Source organism: Phyllopteryx taeniolatus, chromosome 11, assembly GCF_024500385.1.
Source record: "Phyllopteryx taeniolatus isolate TA_2022b chromosome 11, UOR_Ptae_1.2, whole genome shotgun sequence".
Lineage (NCBI taxonomy): Eukaryota > Metazoa > Chordata > Actinopteri > Syngnathiformes > Syngnathidae > Phyllopteryx > Phyllopteryx taeniolatus.
This window is the reverse complement of record NC_084512.1, coordinates 14,828,827-14,848,465: the sequence shown is the minus strand read 5'-3', so window position 1 is coordinate 14,848,465 and position 19,639 is coordinate 14,828,827. Positions and strand designations below refer to the sequence as shown.

General features: G+C 40.3%; 1 protein-coding gene across 4 annotated transcripts in view; it reads right to left on the bottom strand.

Moving 5' to 3' along the window:
• Nucleotides 1–19,639, bottom strand: part of eys (eyes shut homolog) — a 223,109-nt gene that overhangs the window by 61,710 nt on the left and 141,760 nt on the right. For all 4 annotated transcript variants that reach the window (XM_061790502.1, XM_061790504.1, XM_061790503.1 and 1 more), the window contains 2 exons: nucleotides 18,928–19,092; nucleotides 4,285–4,435 (listed from right to left, as the gene is read on the bottom strand). In XM_061790502.1, coding sequence (XP_061646486.1) covers nucleotides 4,285–4,435; nucleotides 18,928–19,092 — 316 coding nt within the window. The remainder of the gene's footprint in view (nucleotides 1–4,284; nucleotides 4,436–18,927; nucleotides 19,093–19,639) is intronic.

Below are 19,639 nucleotides of genomic sequence, written 5' to 3'. Positions count from 1 at the left end.
CTCCCACCATTGCAACAACTAAACTAAAATTCATCGTAATGGCACAATGGTGAGTTTTATATTTAATCATTTGTTTTCATGCAGGTCCGTCGAAATATGTCCACGTTTAAGTTACCCCGTGGTGAAAAAAGGGCTCGGGACCGCTGATCTATAGACCGGCAGGAACACCCCTATTTTTATTGCTTGACCTCCAAACATACATGTAATCATAACACCGTATTCTGATTTAATTACTTATATTGGATTTATTTTAAAAAGAATAATAAAAAAATGCTGTTCTTTCAGGTGTAATTGTTGCCGCCAGCTGGACCAGTCCCCACGTCCTGACTGGCCGACAACATATCCGCTGGTGTAAGGTATTTTCAAATTTGAAGTGTGCTTTATCTCCGTCATGGATTTAAATGACATTCAAAAGTCTCAGTAAAAGTCCATGTTTCCATTATTTTAAGCCAGCCTCAGCTGTCAGTGAATCATGCCTCTGGCATTTTCACGTTCAATCCCATTTTATGTGCGATGGGTGAGTCAGAAGTCTGGATGGGAGCGAAAGCCCAGGCGTGTAACAAAGGTCTTAGGTGCGAGTGGGAGAATATACTGTAACCCAAGATGATTTCTGCTGCACCAGCTCACCAAATTGTCCACCATCTCCTGTCCACCCTTGATGCACCTCACCACCGCAGAGTCATCGGAGGACTTCTGAATGTGGCATGATCTAGAGTTGCATTTGAAATGAGAGTTGTACAACGTGAACAGAAATGGACACAGGACAGTCCCTTGTGGTGCCCCAATATCATTGACGACAACATCCGACAGGGTGTTCCCCGAGCACACAACGTGGGGCCTGTTTAATTTTAGGACGTCTATCAATAAAACAGGGGAGGTGCCTACCGTTTTCTAGATCAGCAGTCCCCAACCTTTTTTGGACTACGGACCAGTTTCACATCAACCTATTTTGATGGACCAGCATAGAAACAAATAAAAAACAAATGATTAAGAATACAACTCACCCTCAAATCTTCACAATAAATGTAGTTGTAATTTGGGGGTGTCTTCTTCGTTTGTTCTCGTCAACGAGCTGGTTCTATCTAAAGAACTCCAAAAGGTTGTCTTTTAATGACTGTCGGGAACATTGAAGCGGAGTCGCCCCTCACAGTTGTAGGCGAGGATCGTAAACAAATGAAAAAATGTCTGCTACAGCCAATATTCTCAAACAATAAATGACACAAGTAAAACACTGTTATCGCTTGACGGTTGGGTACCACTTTTCTGATCCTGTTTTTTTGCCGCTCTGTTTATTTCTCTCTCTGTTTAAAAGCAGTGATTCTTAACCAGTGTGCCGGGCACATTAGTGTGCCGTGAGCTCTCTTCAGGTGTGGTGTGGGAAATTATCAAATTTTACTTAATTGCTCAAAAAAATTATATATTTCCAATAAATAATGTATCTTTATTCATCTATTTATGCCAGTGAGGCATAGTGACAGACAGAACAAATTATTAGATGGAAGGAAGTACATACAGTAATTAATGTATGCACTTTTTGTGACATTTTTGTTTGTTGGTGTACCGTGAGATTTTTCAATTACAAAATATGTGCCTTGGCTCCATAAAGGTTGGAAATCAATGGTTTAAAGTCTACTTGGTCGTCCATCGACCATTGTTCATTGTTCTTTGCTCATCACCATTGCCACAGCATTTTGTTACGTTGTGCTTGTTTCCTGTTTGTCTGATACTACCAGTAATTGCTTGCCAAAGACAGACATTTGGTTTGTACTACTATGTACTACTATGATTTAAATTTTTTTTGTTTTTCAGCTTTGTGCAGGTTTTGATTCTGTGTTTGTTTGGCACCGAGAGTCTTTATTTCATTTGATGTGCCGTTACAACCCTGCTAAAGATTATTGAAATCATAAGCACCAGTTAGGGGTTGACTGGGCTGGCTGGAGAGCTGAGCCTTCACGTCAATGTATAAATGTATGCCAATGTTGGCATACTGGATAAGACTGTGGTAAAAAAAGAATGAAATAAAATTAAAAGGAAAAAACAGTTTTCAACTGTTCAACTTTGGAACAGCGGCAATTTAAATACACTTGGCAGCTTTCTGGAAGTCTCTTTTATTATGCTATTAACACGTGTGACGTACCGTATGTTGTAACTGCATCCAAACTTCAAGTGCAATATAATGTTGCACCTTCACAGTGTGCTTTACTTACGACAACCTCTAAATCGCATAAGAGGAAAAGTGCTTTAGTCGAAGGGAAAATGGCACAAGGCCAGATTTCACAAGGAACGCCCACATTTTAGGGCATCTCCACCCATAACGCGTATCTGGCATGAAGGTGTGTAAATGACAGACCTAAATCGATGTATAATCTGCGCAGCAAGAGAATTGCGCAACGGTCCGCCTTTCCCCTCTTACGCACATGGGTGAATAGGGCCACATGAATGCAAGAGTTGAGCCACAATGAGATTACCTGCATAAATAGGAAATATTTAAAACAAAAGGCAAGGAGTTGAGGCTGTGTGAGATCGAGTAATTAGTCATTTGGTTATTTACATTCAAATGAGTAGTAACTGAACTGTGTAAAAAGAAGATTAAATCTGTGAGGCCAACTCTCATGCTAGAAAAGCAGGTCGTCACTGCTCAAACATAATGGCATGATGCCATGTACTCATTTGCATATGAATTCAACTGCTCCACGATCAAGACTAAACGGACGCAAAGCTCAGTGGCAAAATTTCCCTCCTCTCCTCTCCACAAACTCAGACTAAAACGTTGTGATCACTTCTATCTGGATCAGACATGCAAATGAATATCGACACGCTTCAACATTTGGTGAAACAAATCTGCTGCTGTCTCCCTGAATACCAAATTTCCCTTGTAATCTGCAAGCACCGCTGTATATTTGCTGCCCCCTGCTTTTAAGATTTAATACATTTTACTTGCCGCCCAGCAGGTCAAAGTGTTTGAAGTCTTGACTGCAACTCCTTCTTTCTACTTTTACAAAAAGCTGTGTCAAGTATATACAGTACTGTACATGCATCGCAATGTGGTCATGAACGATTGTGCGTTGATGCAGTGGCAGACCATAATCATAACATAATGACACAGCTTGTTGATTTTCAGCTCCCAAAATAAACATCCTTGCTGAATTATGCATGGTTCGATTGGTCGTGCCTGGAGAGCAGATCGCAGCTATGATGTTCACGTGTGAGCTATGCTGAATAAACCCACACCATGCATACGCTCCAAAAGATCCACATTTTCTGCAAAAAGAGTGACTTTAGATGTCTCATCCAGAGCGTTATAGCTCTGCCTTCATTTAACTGCTGTCATTTGTCGCATATGAGTCGAGCCTGAGACCTAAAAGTTAACGACGTGCCAAACTTTTTAAAGACAGACACAGGAAGAGAGAGAGAGAGAGAGAGAGAGAGAGGGAGAGAATAATTAGTTAAGTTTGGGATAATAGTAAAAATACATTTCTTCAGGGAACTAGTTAGTGATCCCAGGGCCAATTTTGTGGTCCAAGTCCAGTCCAGTCACATAACTGTCATGATAATAAAGGCAAAATGCAAAGGTAATACACATTGTATATGTAAAATGTTAAACACGTACAGACAGTCAGTATGTAGTTCCAACTGTTTTGTATGACTTATGAGGGACATTTTTTTAAATTCTGAATCGTACAAACTCAGTCATCTGAAGGTGTAAATTTTTTTTTTAATGATTGTTAGTAAGTTATGACTTCAATTGACCTGCCAATACTAAGATTTCTGTTACATTGATTTGTTTTTTTAGATTCTGATTTAATTTTTAGCTTTAATTGTTCATGTTCTCATTGATTCATTAAATTAAGGATTTGATTCTGTAATACTACAGATTACGTCAGTACTAATGTAGACATGGTAAAACAAAATAATTATAAAACCAACCTTCTTAAAATTTTCATTTTAAGTATAGTGGGGCACTATGGGAATAATACAAATATTTTTATATTCCTATTCTCCTTTAGAAAAATAAGAAACAAATATTCCCACTTGTTTCTATTTGTAGCTGATTTCTTTGTGCATTCATATATTTATTTCAACCCTTGGAGTTCCCAAAGGTTTATACAGAGGCACTTTAAAATGTTAATCATCTCAGTGTTTAGCTCATTTGCTGGTAGAGGCTTTAAAATATTCTATTTTACCTTGAAAATCAAACATCACATTATGTCTAACAGACATCAAGTAACAAGTACCGTAAATACTTCCCTTAGTACTGTAATTGAAGAAAGAAGCGAGTCTTACCGAATTGTCATTGACATCCATTCGTTATTATTGATGGTCTGGCTGGTGGCCACATTGAGAACATGTTTACTGCCACATCCAAGCTCAGCAACAGGACTTCCGTCTTGAAGGAACACGTGAAGGAAGGTGCCACTAAACTTCTGATCCTGGGCTGAAAAATAAATAATACCAAGTTCTTGTCAATACATGCCTAGACCTGGGAAACCGCTCACAAATTACTGGTGTTATATGTTAAAGTTGTCTTCCAGATAACCTGAAAAAGCCTGCTAAGTAACTAATTATCTTTGGCAGAATTAGAAAGTACAAATGTAGTTAAGGTTATGCAAATTGGAAGCTTTTCAAGTAATTTCAGAAATATGTCAGTTTACTGCAATGTACAGTATGACTTTTTTGGACAGCATACTTCTAAATTCTTGAGATATCACACTCCATCTTGAAACTATCTTTAACCAAACTGCATCACAAGTTTTATATAACAGTGACCCAGTGCAGAAATGTATGCATTTCTCTCTACTTTTTTTTGTACTCAATTTCCAGACTCATTTACGTCATACCACAGTGGGAGAGTCTACTGCTGAGCAGTACAGCCGGGGATGGGGGACGGTGGCGCGGGGTGGGGGTGGGAGCTTGGGGGGATTGGGGGACCGGAAACTACAGTGCTTATCCCCCAACACAAGCTCATAGGATCTACAGCAAGGTGAAGGAAAGGAGATGCATTCTAATCCTGCACATCTAACCTAAGAAGATATTAGAATGCATGTGTCTCTGTGTGAACAAAACAGCGATCGCTGTTAAACCTCTGATTCCATCAAGGAAAATTGCACAAGAGGTTATAAGGCAACATCGAGGCAACAAGCAGGGTTGACCACTTTTATTTCATCATGATGGCAAAGACTGAGCCAAAGCGCTTTGAAGAATTGTCCAGGCTAGAAGAATTTGGACAAATAGGTGTGGGCCGTAGAGACACAATACAGCACCATATGTCTTTGTAATACTCTGGCCATTCGTGGTGAAGTGATGGCAGTGAGAAAGAATGTAAATGGATGACAGGAATTGGTGCAAAAGCTGAGCTTGTTGTTTCGAGCCTGCATGGCTACTGATATGACAGCACTCAACAATTCCTCCAGGATAAGATGGGCATCCCAAAAATCCCCCATCTTGTTGTCACAGATAGACTACGCTTAGCGTAATACTGGAGTCAGATAATGCCTGTTATAAGCTGACTTGGAGGTCTTCCTCATCATAAACTGAGACAGTGAGGCTCTTAACTGTGACATATTATCTGAACGGACTGCAGAAGGGAAATCATGTTCAGATAATCCACAGTCTTCTGTAAGACTCCTCCTCTCCGATGAAATAGCAAGGGAGAGATGAGAGCGCCGAGAGCATTGCTTTATAGGAGACTACACGTAAGAAAGATGAAAAAAAATAGCGTAGAAAAAAAATGTACATTTTAAAGTTAATTCAGACTTTGCACAATTTTAATTTCAACTTTTTAATGGCTTGTTTTGTTTATATTTCACATTACTGAGCTGAATTAAGTCATTTAGGCCTGGTACACACAATCTTTTAAAATCTCAAAATATTTTTTATCCCTGACAGACACCACACATATAGAAAAAACAATGTGGCATCTAACAGTTTTGGTCACATTGTATAGGGTGTGCTCCGATAATTTCAACACATACTGTACACAACATCAATCCAGCCATTTATAACAACAACAATTGCATGTATGATCCGATCTTTGCTGAGTTTTGCCAAAGGGACTGGAGACGGAAGTATTGGAAAATGGCGATGCTGTCAATAAAAATACTTGCTTTGGAAAATACTTCTTGCTGTCTGGGGAATCCCCTTTTATACAAAAAAATAACATTAGGTAAGACATTTATGTTTTTATTTATGGATACTTTCTTGTTCATCAGTATGTTTCGCTTCTTTGATTGGCAACATTTGTGCAACGTTTTACGTCACAATTCATGGCGACATGACTCAGGAGCGAGGTGATGACACATTGGACTGGTTTACAACATCTGGAAGTCTGTTAGCCCGCGAGCTAGCTTGCGGCTAGCGCCTCTCATAGCGCCATAAAAAAGCCACGTGACGACTCGGTGGTATTTATTCCAGCCACCGGAGGCTTTAAGCAGATATATTTTTGCGGATCAAACATATTGCGATGTGTAGGCATACAGTATGCGTATGAACATTTGTGATTGACAGCTGAAAGTTTATCGGGCCGTGTTTTCAGCGTATTCAAGCGGACATGTCCACAGGCTCTGAGAGCTGAGAGAACGTCTCCATTTTTCACCGTTTTGAAGCCTGATTTCATATAGCCTACCTGGTATTTATTTATTTATTTTTAATTATTCAAATTTGGCAGGCTTTTAACAACACTTCTCTAAATTTTCATTTTCACTTTGCCTGGACGATGGCACGGTAGTTGATTGGTTAGCACGTCTGCCTCACAGTTCTCAGGATCCGGGTTCAAATCCGGCCTCGCCTGTGTGGAGTTTGCATGTTCTCCCTGTCCCTACGTGGGTTTTCTCCGGGTACTCCGGTTTCCTCCCACATCCCCAGACATGCATGGCATGTTAATTGAAGACTCTAAATGCCCTCTTGGTGTGAATGTGAGTGAGAATGGTTGTTTGTTAATATGTGCCCGCAATTGGCTGGCGACCAGTTCAGTGTGTACCCCGCCTCTTGTCCAGAGTCAGCTGGGATAGGCTCAAGCACGCCCACGACCCTAGTGAGGATAAGCGGTATGGAAGATGATGGCTTTACCTGGACTTTAAAGGAAATACTTTCCTCTCTACCATCGCACTTTGTGTTTTTTGTTTATCGTTAAACTTGAGTTTTGAGTCAATTGGCACAGTGATATTATGTGATTTGTCAGGTTCAAATTGCAACATGTTTTCATATAATATATTGAGATGTAGATTTTTATTTTTTTTCTTGATTTGGGTCACGGCTTGTTTATTAGGAGGAATAATGTGTCCCGAAGCCTGACCAGTGGAGAACCGCTGCTTTAGGCCATTAATGTATTGAAGTTTTCATACTTCAATTCACCCCCCACCATCAAAAATAAATAAATAAATCCATCCTCTTTTTTTTTTGTAGCTGACACAATCATGAGGGCAATGATTCTCTGAAGCAACATCCTTCAAAAACCAAAAACTTAAGTATCCACTGGAAACAATTTTTATGCTCCTGCCATTATTTATCTGTCGACGATTATTATTTACTCTGTCAACAGTATCCCATCCTTTTATTTTCCATTTTTCCCACATTGAGGACATTGTTGCTGCCGTCCCCATGGTCCTGTTACTCTGCTCTCCCTTCATTGCCCTCTATCTTTTTCACCCCACCGCCTTGGATTCTCTGCTAAAACTGACAATTGAAGCCCATTGGGAGACATACATGTTTGCTTCAGGGAAGGGGTGAAAAGAAAAGGAGGAGGCAAGTAAGAAGGAGCAGGTCTGGCAGAGGGATTCTTTGCATCTCAATGCATGTCTTTTGGTTCTCTTCTTATTAACTTTGTCTGTTTGATCTCTGGAGTTTTTTTTCAGTTGCTATCCTCTGATGTGAGAATAATGCTGTGCCATAAGCCAGGAAGCATTACTAGATAAAAGGTAATGTGCCCTCTGTATGCTTTGTGAACATCCATCTCTTTCCATGACAAAAATCATAGCCCCTTTCCTGGCCTCTGCATGCAGTAGAAGGTAAACAGGGTAGAAAAATATCACGGTGAGCAAACATAACTCAATATAATTTGGAATTACAGCATTCAATTCAATCCTCAAACCTTTTCTTGTGAGCAGAATGATGAAAGGATGGCGTGTCATCAGAGTAGTCATTATTTTTCAGACTAATCTATGAAGACTGAAATGAGGGCTATCTTAAAATCAAAGAGGCCAGATGACTGGTGGCATATGATAAATGAGGTGGTGAGTCTTGACAGACTGAGGGTGAAACAATTAGGGTCGTTTGACATGATCTAATTAACAGTGATCATATCTGATCGCAATGAAGCCCTCCTCCTGGCGCTTCCTTATGAGATGTAATTCTCTGCACAAAAGTAACTTTTTTTGTTTCACTTTTTGAAGTTCCAACATGAAAAATAATGTGAATATACAGCACTGGCCTCAGCGGGTGTTCCTTAACACCGGCACAAGTATCATGCACAATAACTTTACATAAATCCCACTAAGATATTATGTTTTTTTTTCATTTGGGAACAAATACAAGAAAATTCATTCAAAACTCATCTCTGTTTATTATTTTGGTCCTGGCTTGCTGTGGTGTAAGACGGCACTGTATCGTCCATCCATCCATTTTCTGTACCACTTATCCTCAGTAGGGTCGCAGGTGTGCTGGAGCCTACCCCAGCTATCTTCGGGCGAGAGGCGGGGTACATCCTGAACTGGTCGCCAGCCAATGTTTTATATATATATATATATATATATATATATATATATATATAGGCGGCACGGTGGACGAATGGTTAGAGCGTCAGCCTCACAGTTCTGAGGACCCGGGTTGATTCCCCGGCCCCGCCTGTGTGGAGGTTACATGTTCTCCCCGTGCCTGCGTGGGTTTTCTCCGGGCACTCCGGTTTCCTCCCACATCCCAAAAACATGGATTAATTGGAGACGCTAAATTCCCCATAGGTGTGACCGTGAGTGCGAATGGTTGTTTGTTTGTATGTGCCCTGCGATTGGCTGGCAACCAGTTCAGGGTGTACCCCGCCTCCTGCCCGATGCCAGCTGGGATAGGCTCCAGCACGCCCGCGACCCTAGTGAGGAGAAGCGGCTCAGAAAATGGATGGATATATATATATATATATATATATATATATATATATATATATATATATATAATTTGCACACTCATATTTAATTTAGTTATTTTTATTTTATTGACATTCATCCTCTGATTCAAAAAGTAATTCAGAAGTTACTCACTAGTTATTCAGTAATTGAGTACTTTTTTCACTTAGTACTTTCTTACGCTTACTCAAGTAATTATTTGGAGGACTACGTTTTACTTTTACTTGAGTCATATTATTCTAAAGGTGGCACGGTGGACGACTGGCTACCATATCCGCATCACAGTTCTGAGGACCGGGATTCAAATCCCGGCCCCGCCTGTGTGAAGTTTGCATGTTCTCCCCGTGCCTGCGTGGGTTTTCTTCGGGCACTCCGGTTTTCTCCCACATCCCAAAAATAATGCATGGTAGGTTAATTGAAGACTTTAAATTGCCCTTTGGTGTACCCCGCCTCTCGCCGGAAGATTGCTGGGAGGAGCTCCAGCACGCCCGCGACCCTAGTGAAGATAAGCGGAACGGAAGATGAATGACAGAATAAAGTAACAGTACTGTGACTTGAGTATAATATTTGGCTACTCCACCCCCACCTGTGCTGTTCACCGACACTGACATATTCTTATTCCTAATGGTTTTTCTATTCTCATAACAAGAGAATCAACCTTTGAAGTACACCTTCTCAAAGCTTATTTCAAATAGCAGTTACAAATAATTATAGGATGCTGGGGGTGGGGGAAATTAACTGCCAGTCATTGATGAAGTGTAAATTATTGTTAACCCATTGTCAACAATACAAACAAACAGCAGTAAATTTTATATACATGCTGTAGCCTAATTGCCTATACATGCATTAATTTTAATTAAACAAACTAACTGATTAATTAATAATACATTTAATGTCACTATAAGTCTCTTGGCTGGTCTATTAATGTAATATAGTACTGTAATAGGTGAACTGGGGTCGCCATGGAAACAGCAGAGCAACACTTTTCTCCTAATTCTGGTTTAGCGTAGCATCCAAATGATTTTGGAGATGTTATTTTAAGCAAAAAAATAACTGTATATTTGGTCTTAAAAGCCATATTAGTTGTTGATCTGGACCATGCTAATTAATAGCTCCTTAGTTACAAAAACTTAAATAAAAAAATAATACACTCAGCAGCCCTTCGTAGAAGGACAATGTCTGCTTAGAGATGGGAGAGTCAAGCTATTACTACCCGGCGGAATGGATGACAGTTTAATAATGCAACTGCCTCAAAGCATCCTAAATAGCTTAACTAGCATTGTAGCCTCCACCAATAAAGGAGGGCACTAAAAGTGGCTTGAGTTGTATGTCAAAGATTCCTAGATTGCCTTTACAATATCCTAATAACAAGTGCATTTATTTCAAAGCTTTCAATAAGAAAATTAAAAAGGCAATCATCAGAGCACAGACCACCACCAAGGCTGAGTAATCTTAATTTGGATACGCACCAAATTTGACACTTTCACAGATATCCACCTCCTGCATTTCAATGACTGTTGTCATCAATATTCATGAATAAATAACATGTAAAAATCCTGGATCCCCACAGGGAAATACACATACTAAGAATGTGTTTAGTCTTGCTAATTAAAAACAAAACCAAACAAAGTTGTTATTGAATATTTTCCATTATAAATCTTTGGGTGGCAGTAATGCACAATACAAAGTATGTGGCAAATGAAGATTTTCCTTTCAATTCTAAATTTCCAGCAGTGATACATGATTAAACATTCCTGGATCCACACTGTTGTCCAGAATCTAATAGTTTCTTCTGTGGCCCTATCACCATGCCTTCAGTTGAGTTTGATGAAAGTGAACGAACCGGTTTATTACTTTTGGGATAATAGTGTACAACACAAAGTGGACTGAAAACATCTCTCTGGCAAAATAAAAAATGTGCCATCATTTTGTGTGCAATGTGATCTTTTGATTCTAAAAATGGCATTATGAAATCGTTTTTTTTAGCAGCTAATTGCTGCTTCTCCCTTTTAGTGGCACCAGAAAATAAATATTTTGATCATGTTGGAGAAGATGCCCTGTGCTGTAGTGCCATGCATAATGACTCGGTAAATGTAAATGAGAGCCATGAACTGGACGGGGATGTCACGGATAAGAGGTTAATCGAGATTACTGCTCTGAGATGAATGTTGTGATGTCTGTGCCTGTCTGGGGCAGAATCATTCACGGGTAATCACCACGCTATCCATCGAGGTTAGAGTTCTGCTGGACTTGCAACTCCCTCGCTGTGCAGTCACAACAGCCTTGCAGGATCAGGGTGGCTGCAATCATCAGGGCAAGACGATGCGCAACTGAGACATGCCTTTTGAGCTCTCCTGCATCTTTGCATTTTACTTCTATTGGGGACGTGGCGCAACTTTCATTCATAGCTATTCCAAATTGAATTTACAACATTGTGAAAATGATTTATCTTACAAATGTTGTAATATCATATACTGGATAAACAATTCACTATACAATTACTTAGAATACAGTTTGAAAACTAAAAATTTTAAATTACTAATATGGCAAGCAGGCGGCATGGTGGATGGACGACTGGTTAGAGCGTCTGCCTCACAGTTCTGAGGACCGGGGTTCAATCCCCGGCCCCGCCTGTGTGGAGTTTGCATGTTCTCCCCGTGCCTGCGTGGGTTTTCTCTGGGCACTCCGGTTTCCTCCCACATCCCAAAAACATGCGTGGTAGGTTAATTGACAACTCTAAATTGCCCATAGGTGTGACTGTGAGTGCGAATGGTTGTTTGTTTGTATGTGCCCTGCGATTGGCTGGCAACCAGTTCAGGGTGTACCCCGCCTCCTGCCCGATGATAGTTGGGATAGGCTCCAACACGCCCGCGACCCTAGTGAGGAGAAGCGGCTCAGAAAATGGATGGATGGATGTGGCAAGCATTTAGTGTGACATCCCTTTACACAACACTTATTTCTCACATACATATATATTGCAGGGAAATGGATTGCAGAACCCTTTCCAAGAGTATGCAAAACAAATGTTAACTCTGATAAAAACACACACACACACACACAAAAGGAAACAAAAAATCAGTGCAAAGTTGCAGGAACCCGCCTATCGAAATCCTAAATGGAGTGGAGCCGTAACTAAAAATTCATCGTAGATGACCACAGTGTATGCCACCAGGATTTCAGTTGTTTGTAATGTACGGTCCACAAGTATTTGGACATTGATTTGATGATTTTCTCCACAATGGGATTGAAACATGATTGAAGTGCAAACTAAGCTTTAAGATATGGCATTTCCCATTTATAAATTACAGCCATCCATCCATCCATTTTCTGAGCCGCTTCTCCTCACTAGGGTCGCTGGAGCCTATCCCAGCTGTCATCGGGCAGGAGGCGGGGTACACCCTGAACTGGTTGCCAGCCAATCGCAGGGCACATAGAAACAAACAACCATTCACACTCACAGTCATGCCTACGGGCAATTTAGAGTCTCCAATTAATGCATGTTTTTGGGATGTGGGAGGAAACCGGAGTGCCCGGAGAAAACCCACGCAGGCACGGGGAGAACATGCAAACTCCACACAGGCGGGGACGGGGATTGAACCCCGCACCTCAGAACTGTGAGGCTGACGCTCTAACCAGTCGGCCACCGTGCCGCCTAAATTACAGCCATTTTATGGAAAACATCTAATTTCAGCAGCTTAATAGTATTTGGAAAATTGACATCATTCGAAATAAAAAAATGATTTTGAATACTTTAATGAAACTCATTTCAGAAAAAATTTTCCTTCAATCAGCAAGTCAGTGCGGCTCTAATTGAAGCCAATAGATCATGGTCTTCACTTACCGAAGACAATGGTGAAGAGTCATAAACAAGCAACAAGTGAAGACGGCTGCATTGAAGGCCTGGTAAAACATCTAGTTCACTCATTGACTGCAAATGATTTTCATCCAAATATATATATTTTTGACTTCCATCCATCCATCCATCCATTTTCTGAGCCGTTTCTCCTCACTAGGGTCGCGGGGGTGCTGGAGCCTATCCCAGCTATCATCGGGCAGGAGGCGGGGTACACCCTGAACTGGTTGCCAGCCAATCGCAGGGCACATACAAACAAACAACTATTCGCACTCACAGTCATGCCTACGGGCAATTTAGAGACGTCAATTAACCTACCACGCCTGTTTTGGGGATGTGGGAGGAAACCGGAATGCCCGGAGAAAACCCATGCAGGCACGAGGAGAACATGCAAACTCCACACAGGCGGGGCCGGGGATTGAACCCCGCTCCTCAGAACTGTGAGCATACGCTCTAACCAGTTGTCCACCGTGCCGCCTTTTGACTTACAATTGTCAAATGTCCAAATACTTTTCACCCCTACCATAACTTACCTACTGTATCTTGTCAATAAACCATTCCGGTTCCAATAATGAGGTCAGTTAAAATGAAATGGTTGGCTTAAGTAGGCAACTGTCTTTTGAATGTTATTCACTCTGTAAGAAAAAGTTATAATAACGTCATTAAAATGTCTCATTTACTGTTCCGGACACACACAATTTGACCATAATAACAATAAATCTGCGACCTGTGTTCCGTGCGAAAAAAAAGAAAAGATGGATAAATCAATCTCTCTCCCATGAGAGACAATAACTACTAATTCCTGCATCTGTCCTGCGTTTAACTTTTTTTCTTCAATGTTAAAATGATTCCAAAAAGTAAAGTCTTAGCCCAAGAATTTTGCACCGCACACAGCTAGATAAATCATACTCATTTTACATGGCTCAAACTTTCTCAACCCTCCGAAAAGTGACCAGAAATTGAGTGACCCCAAAACAATGCTCTATTGTTACGAGGCTCTGCACCATGATGTCTGGGCTACCCATCAGAATCTCCCTGTGCTACAAAAGATAGAGTGTATACATGGGTGAGCAGGTGTAGGGAGCAAAAGAGCTGGGAGGACAATGTAGACATTGTTAATGTTAAGGGTCAGCTCAATCCTTGCTGCCTTCACTCCATCAGCAAGCAACTCCTGCCTTTGTCCGTGGATTGCTTTGTTTGGTTTTATTTATTTGTTTTGTTCTGTAGCTTTGGAAACACAAGTCCCACATCATTTACACTGCCGCTGCCACACTTCCCGCAATAGTGACAGATGAGACGCAATTTTCAGGTTACCCTCTAAAGTCACACAACTGAATGGTCTTCATATTAAATGACAAGTTTCATAAAAGGATACGTCATCACTAATCCTTTTCTGCTTGTGAGCACCTAGAAAGTTAACTATGACCAATTCCCCTTCACTGGTTTTGCTTTTTCTATATTTGATGTGACACCACAAACAGCTTGCTAATGTAGAATTCTGCAGCATTTTCAAAGCCACCATGCAATCGATGGAAAATAAATTGCTTCAATAGTATTCAGAGGTGGCAAAAGTACTCATACTCTGTACTTAAGTCAAAGAACAAATACTTGTATAAAAACCTATCCATCCATCCATCCATCCATTTTCTTTTCCACTTATCCTCACTAGGGTCGCAGGCTGCTGGAGCCTATCCCAGCTAACTTCGGGCGGGAGGTGGGGTACACCCTGAACTGTGCCAGCCAATCACAGGCCATATAGAAACAAACAACCATTCACACTCACATTCACACCTATGGGCAATTTAGAGTCTTCAATCAAGCTACCAGGCATGTTTTTGGGATGTAGGAGGAAACCGGAGTGCCCAACCAGGCATGGGGAGAACATGCCAACTCTACACAGGTGGGGCCGGGCTTTGAACCCCGGTCCCCAGAACTGCGAGGCAGATGTGCTAGCCAGTCGCCAACCGTGCCGGCAAAAATACTAGCAAAAGTTAAAACAAAAAAACAACAAAAACCACCAAATTAGCTAATGATAACTGAAAATTTACACCTTAATTGTTTGTGTTTTTTCAGATTCGACGGAATTTTAACACCAGAATCTTGTGGTTTTTAGGCCGGTACAAGACACAAGGCATTCAGCACAAATCATTCTTGGAGCCAACAACATCAAACAATGGCCTTAAATAAGGCCACGGATGAGGAATATCTTGCATCTCCAAATCTGTTGCTGTCAAAGTTAATGCTCCTTGGTTCGCGTTCCTTCATGTCGCTGGTGTCCTTTTTTTTCCCGCATTGTAAGACCACAATCAAATCAATCAATCACCTTCACCTCTTTCTATTCACATCTTTTTTACGTTGTGTCCTCATTTGTGGAGGTTAAAAAAATAAAAATTAAAACAGTGGAAAGTACTGATATCTGTTTTGAAATTAAGGGCATAAAAGAAAAAAAGTTTTCAGAAAAATAAATCTTGTAGTAAAGTACAGAAACCTGAAAAATTTATTTATGTACGGTAAGAAAGTATTGTATTTGTGCTTTGCTACTTCCCACCACTGATATTATTAGTACGAGGGCTTAGACAACTTCAGATTTTTCACAGTCGACACTAATGTGATGAAAGTTAAGTCGACGTCGACTCGACATGGGCTGGGTGAAGCCAGCTGTGGCTTGCTGGTATTTCCAGTCAGAGAAAGAAATTCTCTCGCTCGGTGTGCTTATCACCAGGGCAGCCAGGTAACGTTTGCGCAACTTGGCCAAATGGGGAAATCTGTCCTAATTTATTCTGGGCCCACCACAGCAGTGGATTCTGCTTGGTGGGCATTTGCTGTGTTTGTCAATAATCACCGAGCTCCTGGTGTGTGCTGGAATAATTCCCCGCTCTCCTTCCACTTTGATAATGCGAGCCGAAAAGTTGTTCAAAATCCTGCTGGATCCTGCTTTTCTTCCCCTTCCATGGCTGCCCCTCACTTAACAAAACTGTTCATTAACAAATAGAAGACAATTTAAATTAATCAAGGTGACACACTCATGATTAGCAACTAGTCGATGTGAAACGACAGTTTGACCAATGAACGACTTGACCAATAGAAAAAAATCCAGAGACCAAAACAAAAACATAGCGAGACAAAAAGCTCAGTTGATACTTCACCCCTAAATTTGTATTTTCTATTTTGTGTGTTTTACATTCTTCCACAAGGGTTTAATGACAATCTATAGAGGAAAATGGTATATATAAAACTAACAACTTATTGTCAAAAGCACTAGTCATTGAAGACAAGGTGCTTAAAGTTTAGTACCACTTAAGTTACTTGAGTAACTTCTTTTTATAGTTACATGAAAAAATGAAAATGCTAAAATGTTATTTAAAAAGGTAGTTGTACTGTCTTTTTCTATTTTTTATGATTGCAAAATGTTGATACCTGGAACAGATTAATTTTGTTGACATTTTATTGTAGTACTTTGAAAGAGTCTACAGCCATTTTCCATTATTATCATTATTAGTCATATTTCCTTTTCTTAATAAAAAAAGAAGAAGAGAGAATTCACGCTGAAATCATCATCTATTGCCTCATGTGGGGTTTGTTTAGTTATCAAATATGGTTCCTTACCAGATGAAGCATTACCGGTACATACTGTAGCTACATTTGCATTAATAGGCATACAGTTCAATGCTGGTTAAATGCATTAAACCAGAAAACTAAACAGATTCTTGTGAGAGCAACCATAGCAACAAGACACAAGTGATCATCTTTAATCAGCACAGCCAGAAAGGTGTTTCCAGATGTGCTCCTCGACCTCCTCTGTAGAAGGACAAAGAAAGGGGCGGCGAGGGGTGAGGAGACACAAGGCGGACAAAGGACTCAGACACGCTCATCTACGGTCCCGAGAGGTCGTGTTAGAAAAGGGCTTTATATGGAAGGAAGGGAAGGAAGAAGAAAAGCTGTTCTTCTCTTCTAATGTTGGAGCACACCAGGAATGATAACTGGAGTTTATTGCAGTCAAGGTAGAAATTTGCCATCAAAAAGTGTTGTTTTGACCATAGCTGTCAATGTGCATGTTCTTAAAAATGACCCTGTTATTGTTTCAATGAAAACAATTGTTTTCCTGCATATGAATGGATGCGCGGCAGTTTGTGCGCATGTTCAGTCATCTGTATTTGAAACGTAAATAGCTGGGATAGGCTGCAGCACGCCCACGACCCTAGTGAGGATAAGCGGTACGGAAAATGGGTGGATGGATGGATAAACATGATGTAATTTATCCATCCATCCACCCATTTCCATTCCGCTGCTGTGTGAACATACGGTTTAAAAACCTTTTCCCAAACATTTTAAGTCACGCATCCCTTTCAACATCCCGACAGAATTTCCAAATTCGTCTCCCCTGCATACACCTTCAGAAAATTTCAAAATTAATAAAGCATCCAAGTGAATCCACCAAATATGAACAAGTGAAGTTAAACATTTGATAGAGGAAATAATTCATAGTTAACGTTTTTATTTTTTTGAACAAAATCACAAAACTATACCAATGTGGAATTATTATTTCAGTCTTATGTCAATCCCTGCCTTGGACGACTGCTTGCATGACGCAGGTTTTAACAATTTCTGGGATTGTCAACACTGAAATATGCTGGAGGCTCCTTGCAAGATTTGGAAGTGGTAGTTGGGGATTAATGGCCTGCTCAATGCTGAGATGCACAAGCATTACCCATAGTTAAATACCATGAGATGAGATGTGCCTCATTGACCCCATATTGCGCCCGGAACGTCAGCTACGAGAAGAAAAAAAGAGGCTTGCAACAGATGTTAAGAAGCCCACAATCAGTGTTGTACCTGAACGAGTTGAATGAACTCGTTCATATTTTGTGCGAACGTGAACGGAACTTAGTTCATTTTTGCCTAATGGACGTAACTGAGAATGCCGTGATTTGGCATCAAAGAATTGTTTTCGAACAAAAGTTCATTTTCATTCAAGAGTGCCAGGTTTTGTTAGGTACTTACAGGAAAAACCCGTCTGAACAGACTATATAGGAGCCATTCATATGTCAGCGGATCAAAACTGTATTTGTCAACCGAATCAGTGCGACCACGGCCGCCATTTATGGCAGGCATGTCGCAGCTGCGTGAGGATGCGAGGTGCGTTCAGGGACACTGCAAGTGAATGGGGGTGAATGTGTTCTTCGGTGGTTCTTTTGTAATACAGTACATAATTATAAAAATGTATTAGGCCTAATAGAAAAATTATTATTTGTATCAGAATGCTTTAGTTAAAACTCCGTATGATTACACATAGATAAAAAACAAGTCACATTCCTATTCACACTATATGGGCATTTAAGAGTCTTAATTTGCTTTCGGGGTATGGGAAGAAACCAGAGTACCCAGAGAAAAATTGGTGCAAACGAACCCCTATCTCTTGACTGTGAGGCACGCATCCTTAACAAAAGACCACTGTGATGCCACCAATATTACTATTAAAGGCAAATACTACTACTACTACTACTACTACTACTACTACTAATAACAATTTTACCCCAATGTCTCTAATACAACTTTCTGGGATGCTGTTTACAAAAACCACTGGCACTTATAGTTCATCAGTATTCAGATCAATGCTTGCTGCATTTAAACAACAATGGCAACTTAGCTTTTACCACTAAAAGGCTGTAGATTTACAGTTATATAATTTAGAAAAGTTTAGTTTTGAAGGTGGATTTAAAAAAAAAATATTTTTTACTTGGAGTACTGATTTGAGTTCAGATGAACGCAGCCCCCTTTGGACATTAATATTACAACGATGAAAAACACTAGGTAATTTGCACTCGCAAGGACATGTGCAGAGAAAAAGCTATATTAAACACAATCAACTTAATTGGATTGTACAGAAATGCATATTTTTCTGTTTTATCTGTGCTTGCCGCAGTGCTCCAGTTTTTTCAGACATAAAAATGAGACTGTACTCACTGTAGAGGATGGTGCCCTGTGTAGATCGAGTTTTCAGAGTCAAATGGAGAATAACGGTGGTGTCCTTGACATTAGTGCTGGTGTCAGAGGACTGGAGAACGGTTATGAGAGGTTGCAGCTCCAAGTAAGATGTGCCATCAAAAGATGGGATATACACTTTGGAATCTGGAAAAACAAAAACATAAATTCCTCATATAGGAGGTAACATGTTTTAATATTCTGAAGAACATCTGAAGCAATGAATGGCCAAAACATGAGGCCACAATATTTGCATATCACCGTATCACAATAAAGTTATATACAAGAACTGTAAAAAACATTCTGCCTTTACAAAAATAATAAGTCAGAGGAATAACTTTTCTAATGCGTTATCATGCATGTACTTGTATATGGTGTAGTTGTTTGGACCCTCGAATGTTAAGTAACCAAAATAGAATTTTTATCAGTAAGCCTGTGAATATTTTATTCATCCAGGTTATTTCATTCTTAGGGCATTGAATCAATGGCAACTAGACTGTTCCGTTTGTCCTACAAAAAGTTTCGCCCATCAATCGAGCAGGCTTCATCAGTACATGCACTTAGGCTAGATAGGACAGCTCTAACCTGTTAAGAGATTGTTTCCCAACCTTAGCGTAGATGGACTCACACGCCTCTTTCAAACCATCTGTCTTCTCTGTCCCGAATAGCTACATTTTAGTCCTCAAAAGAGTGT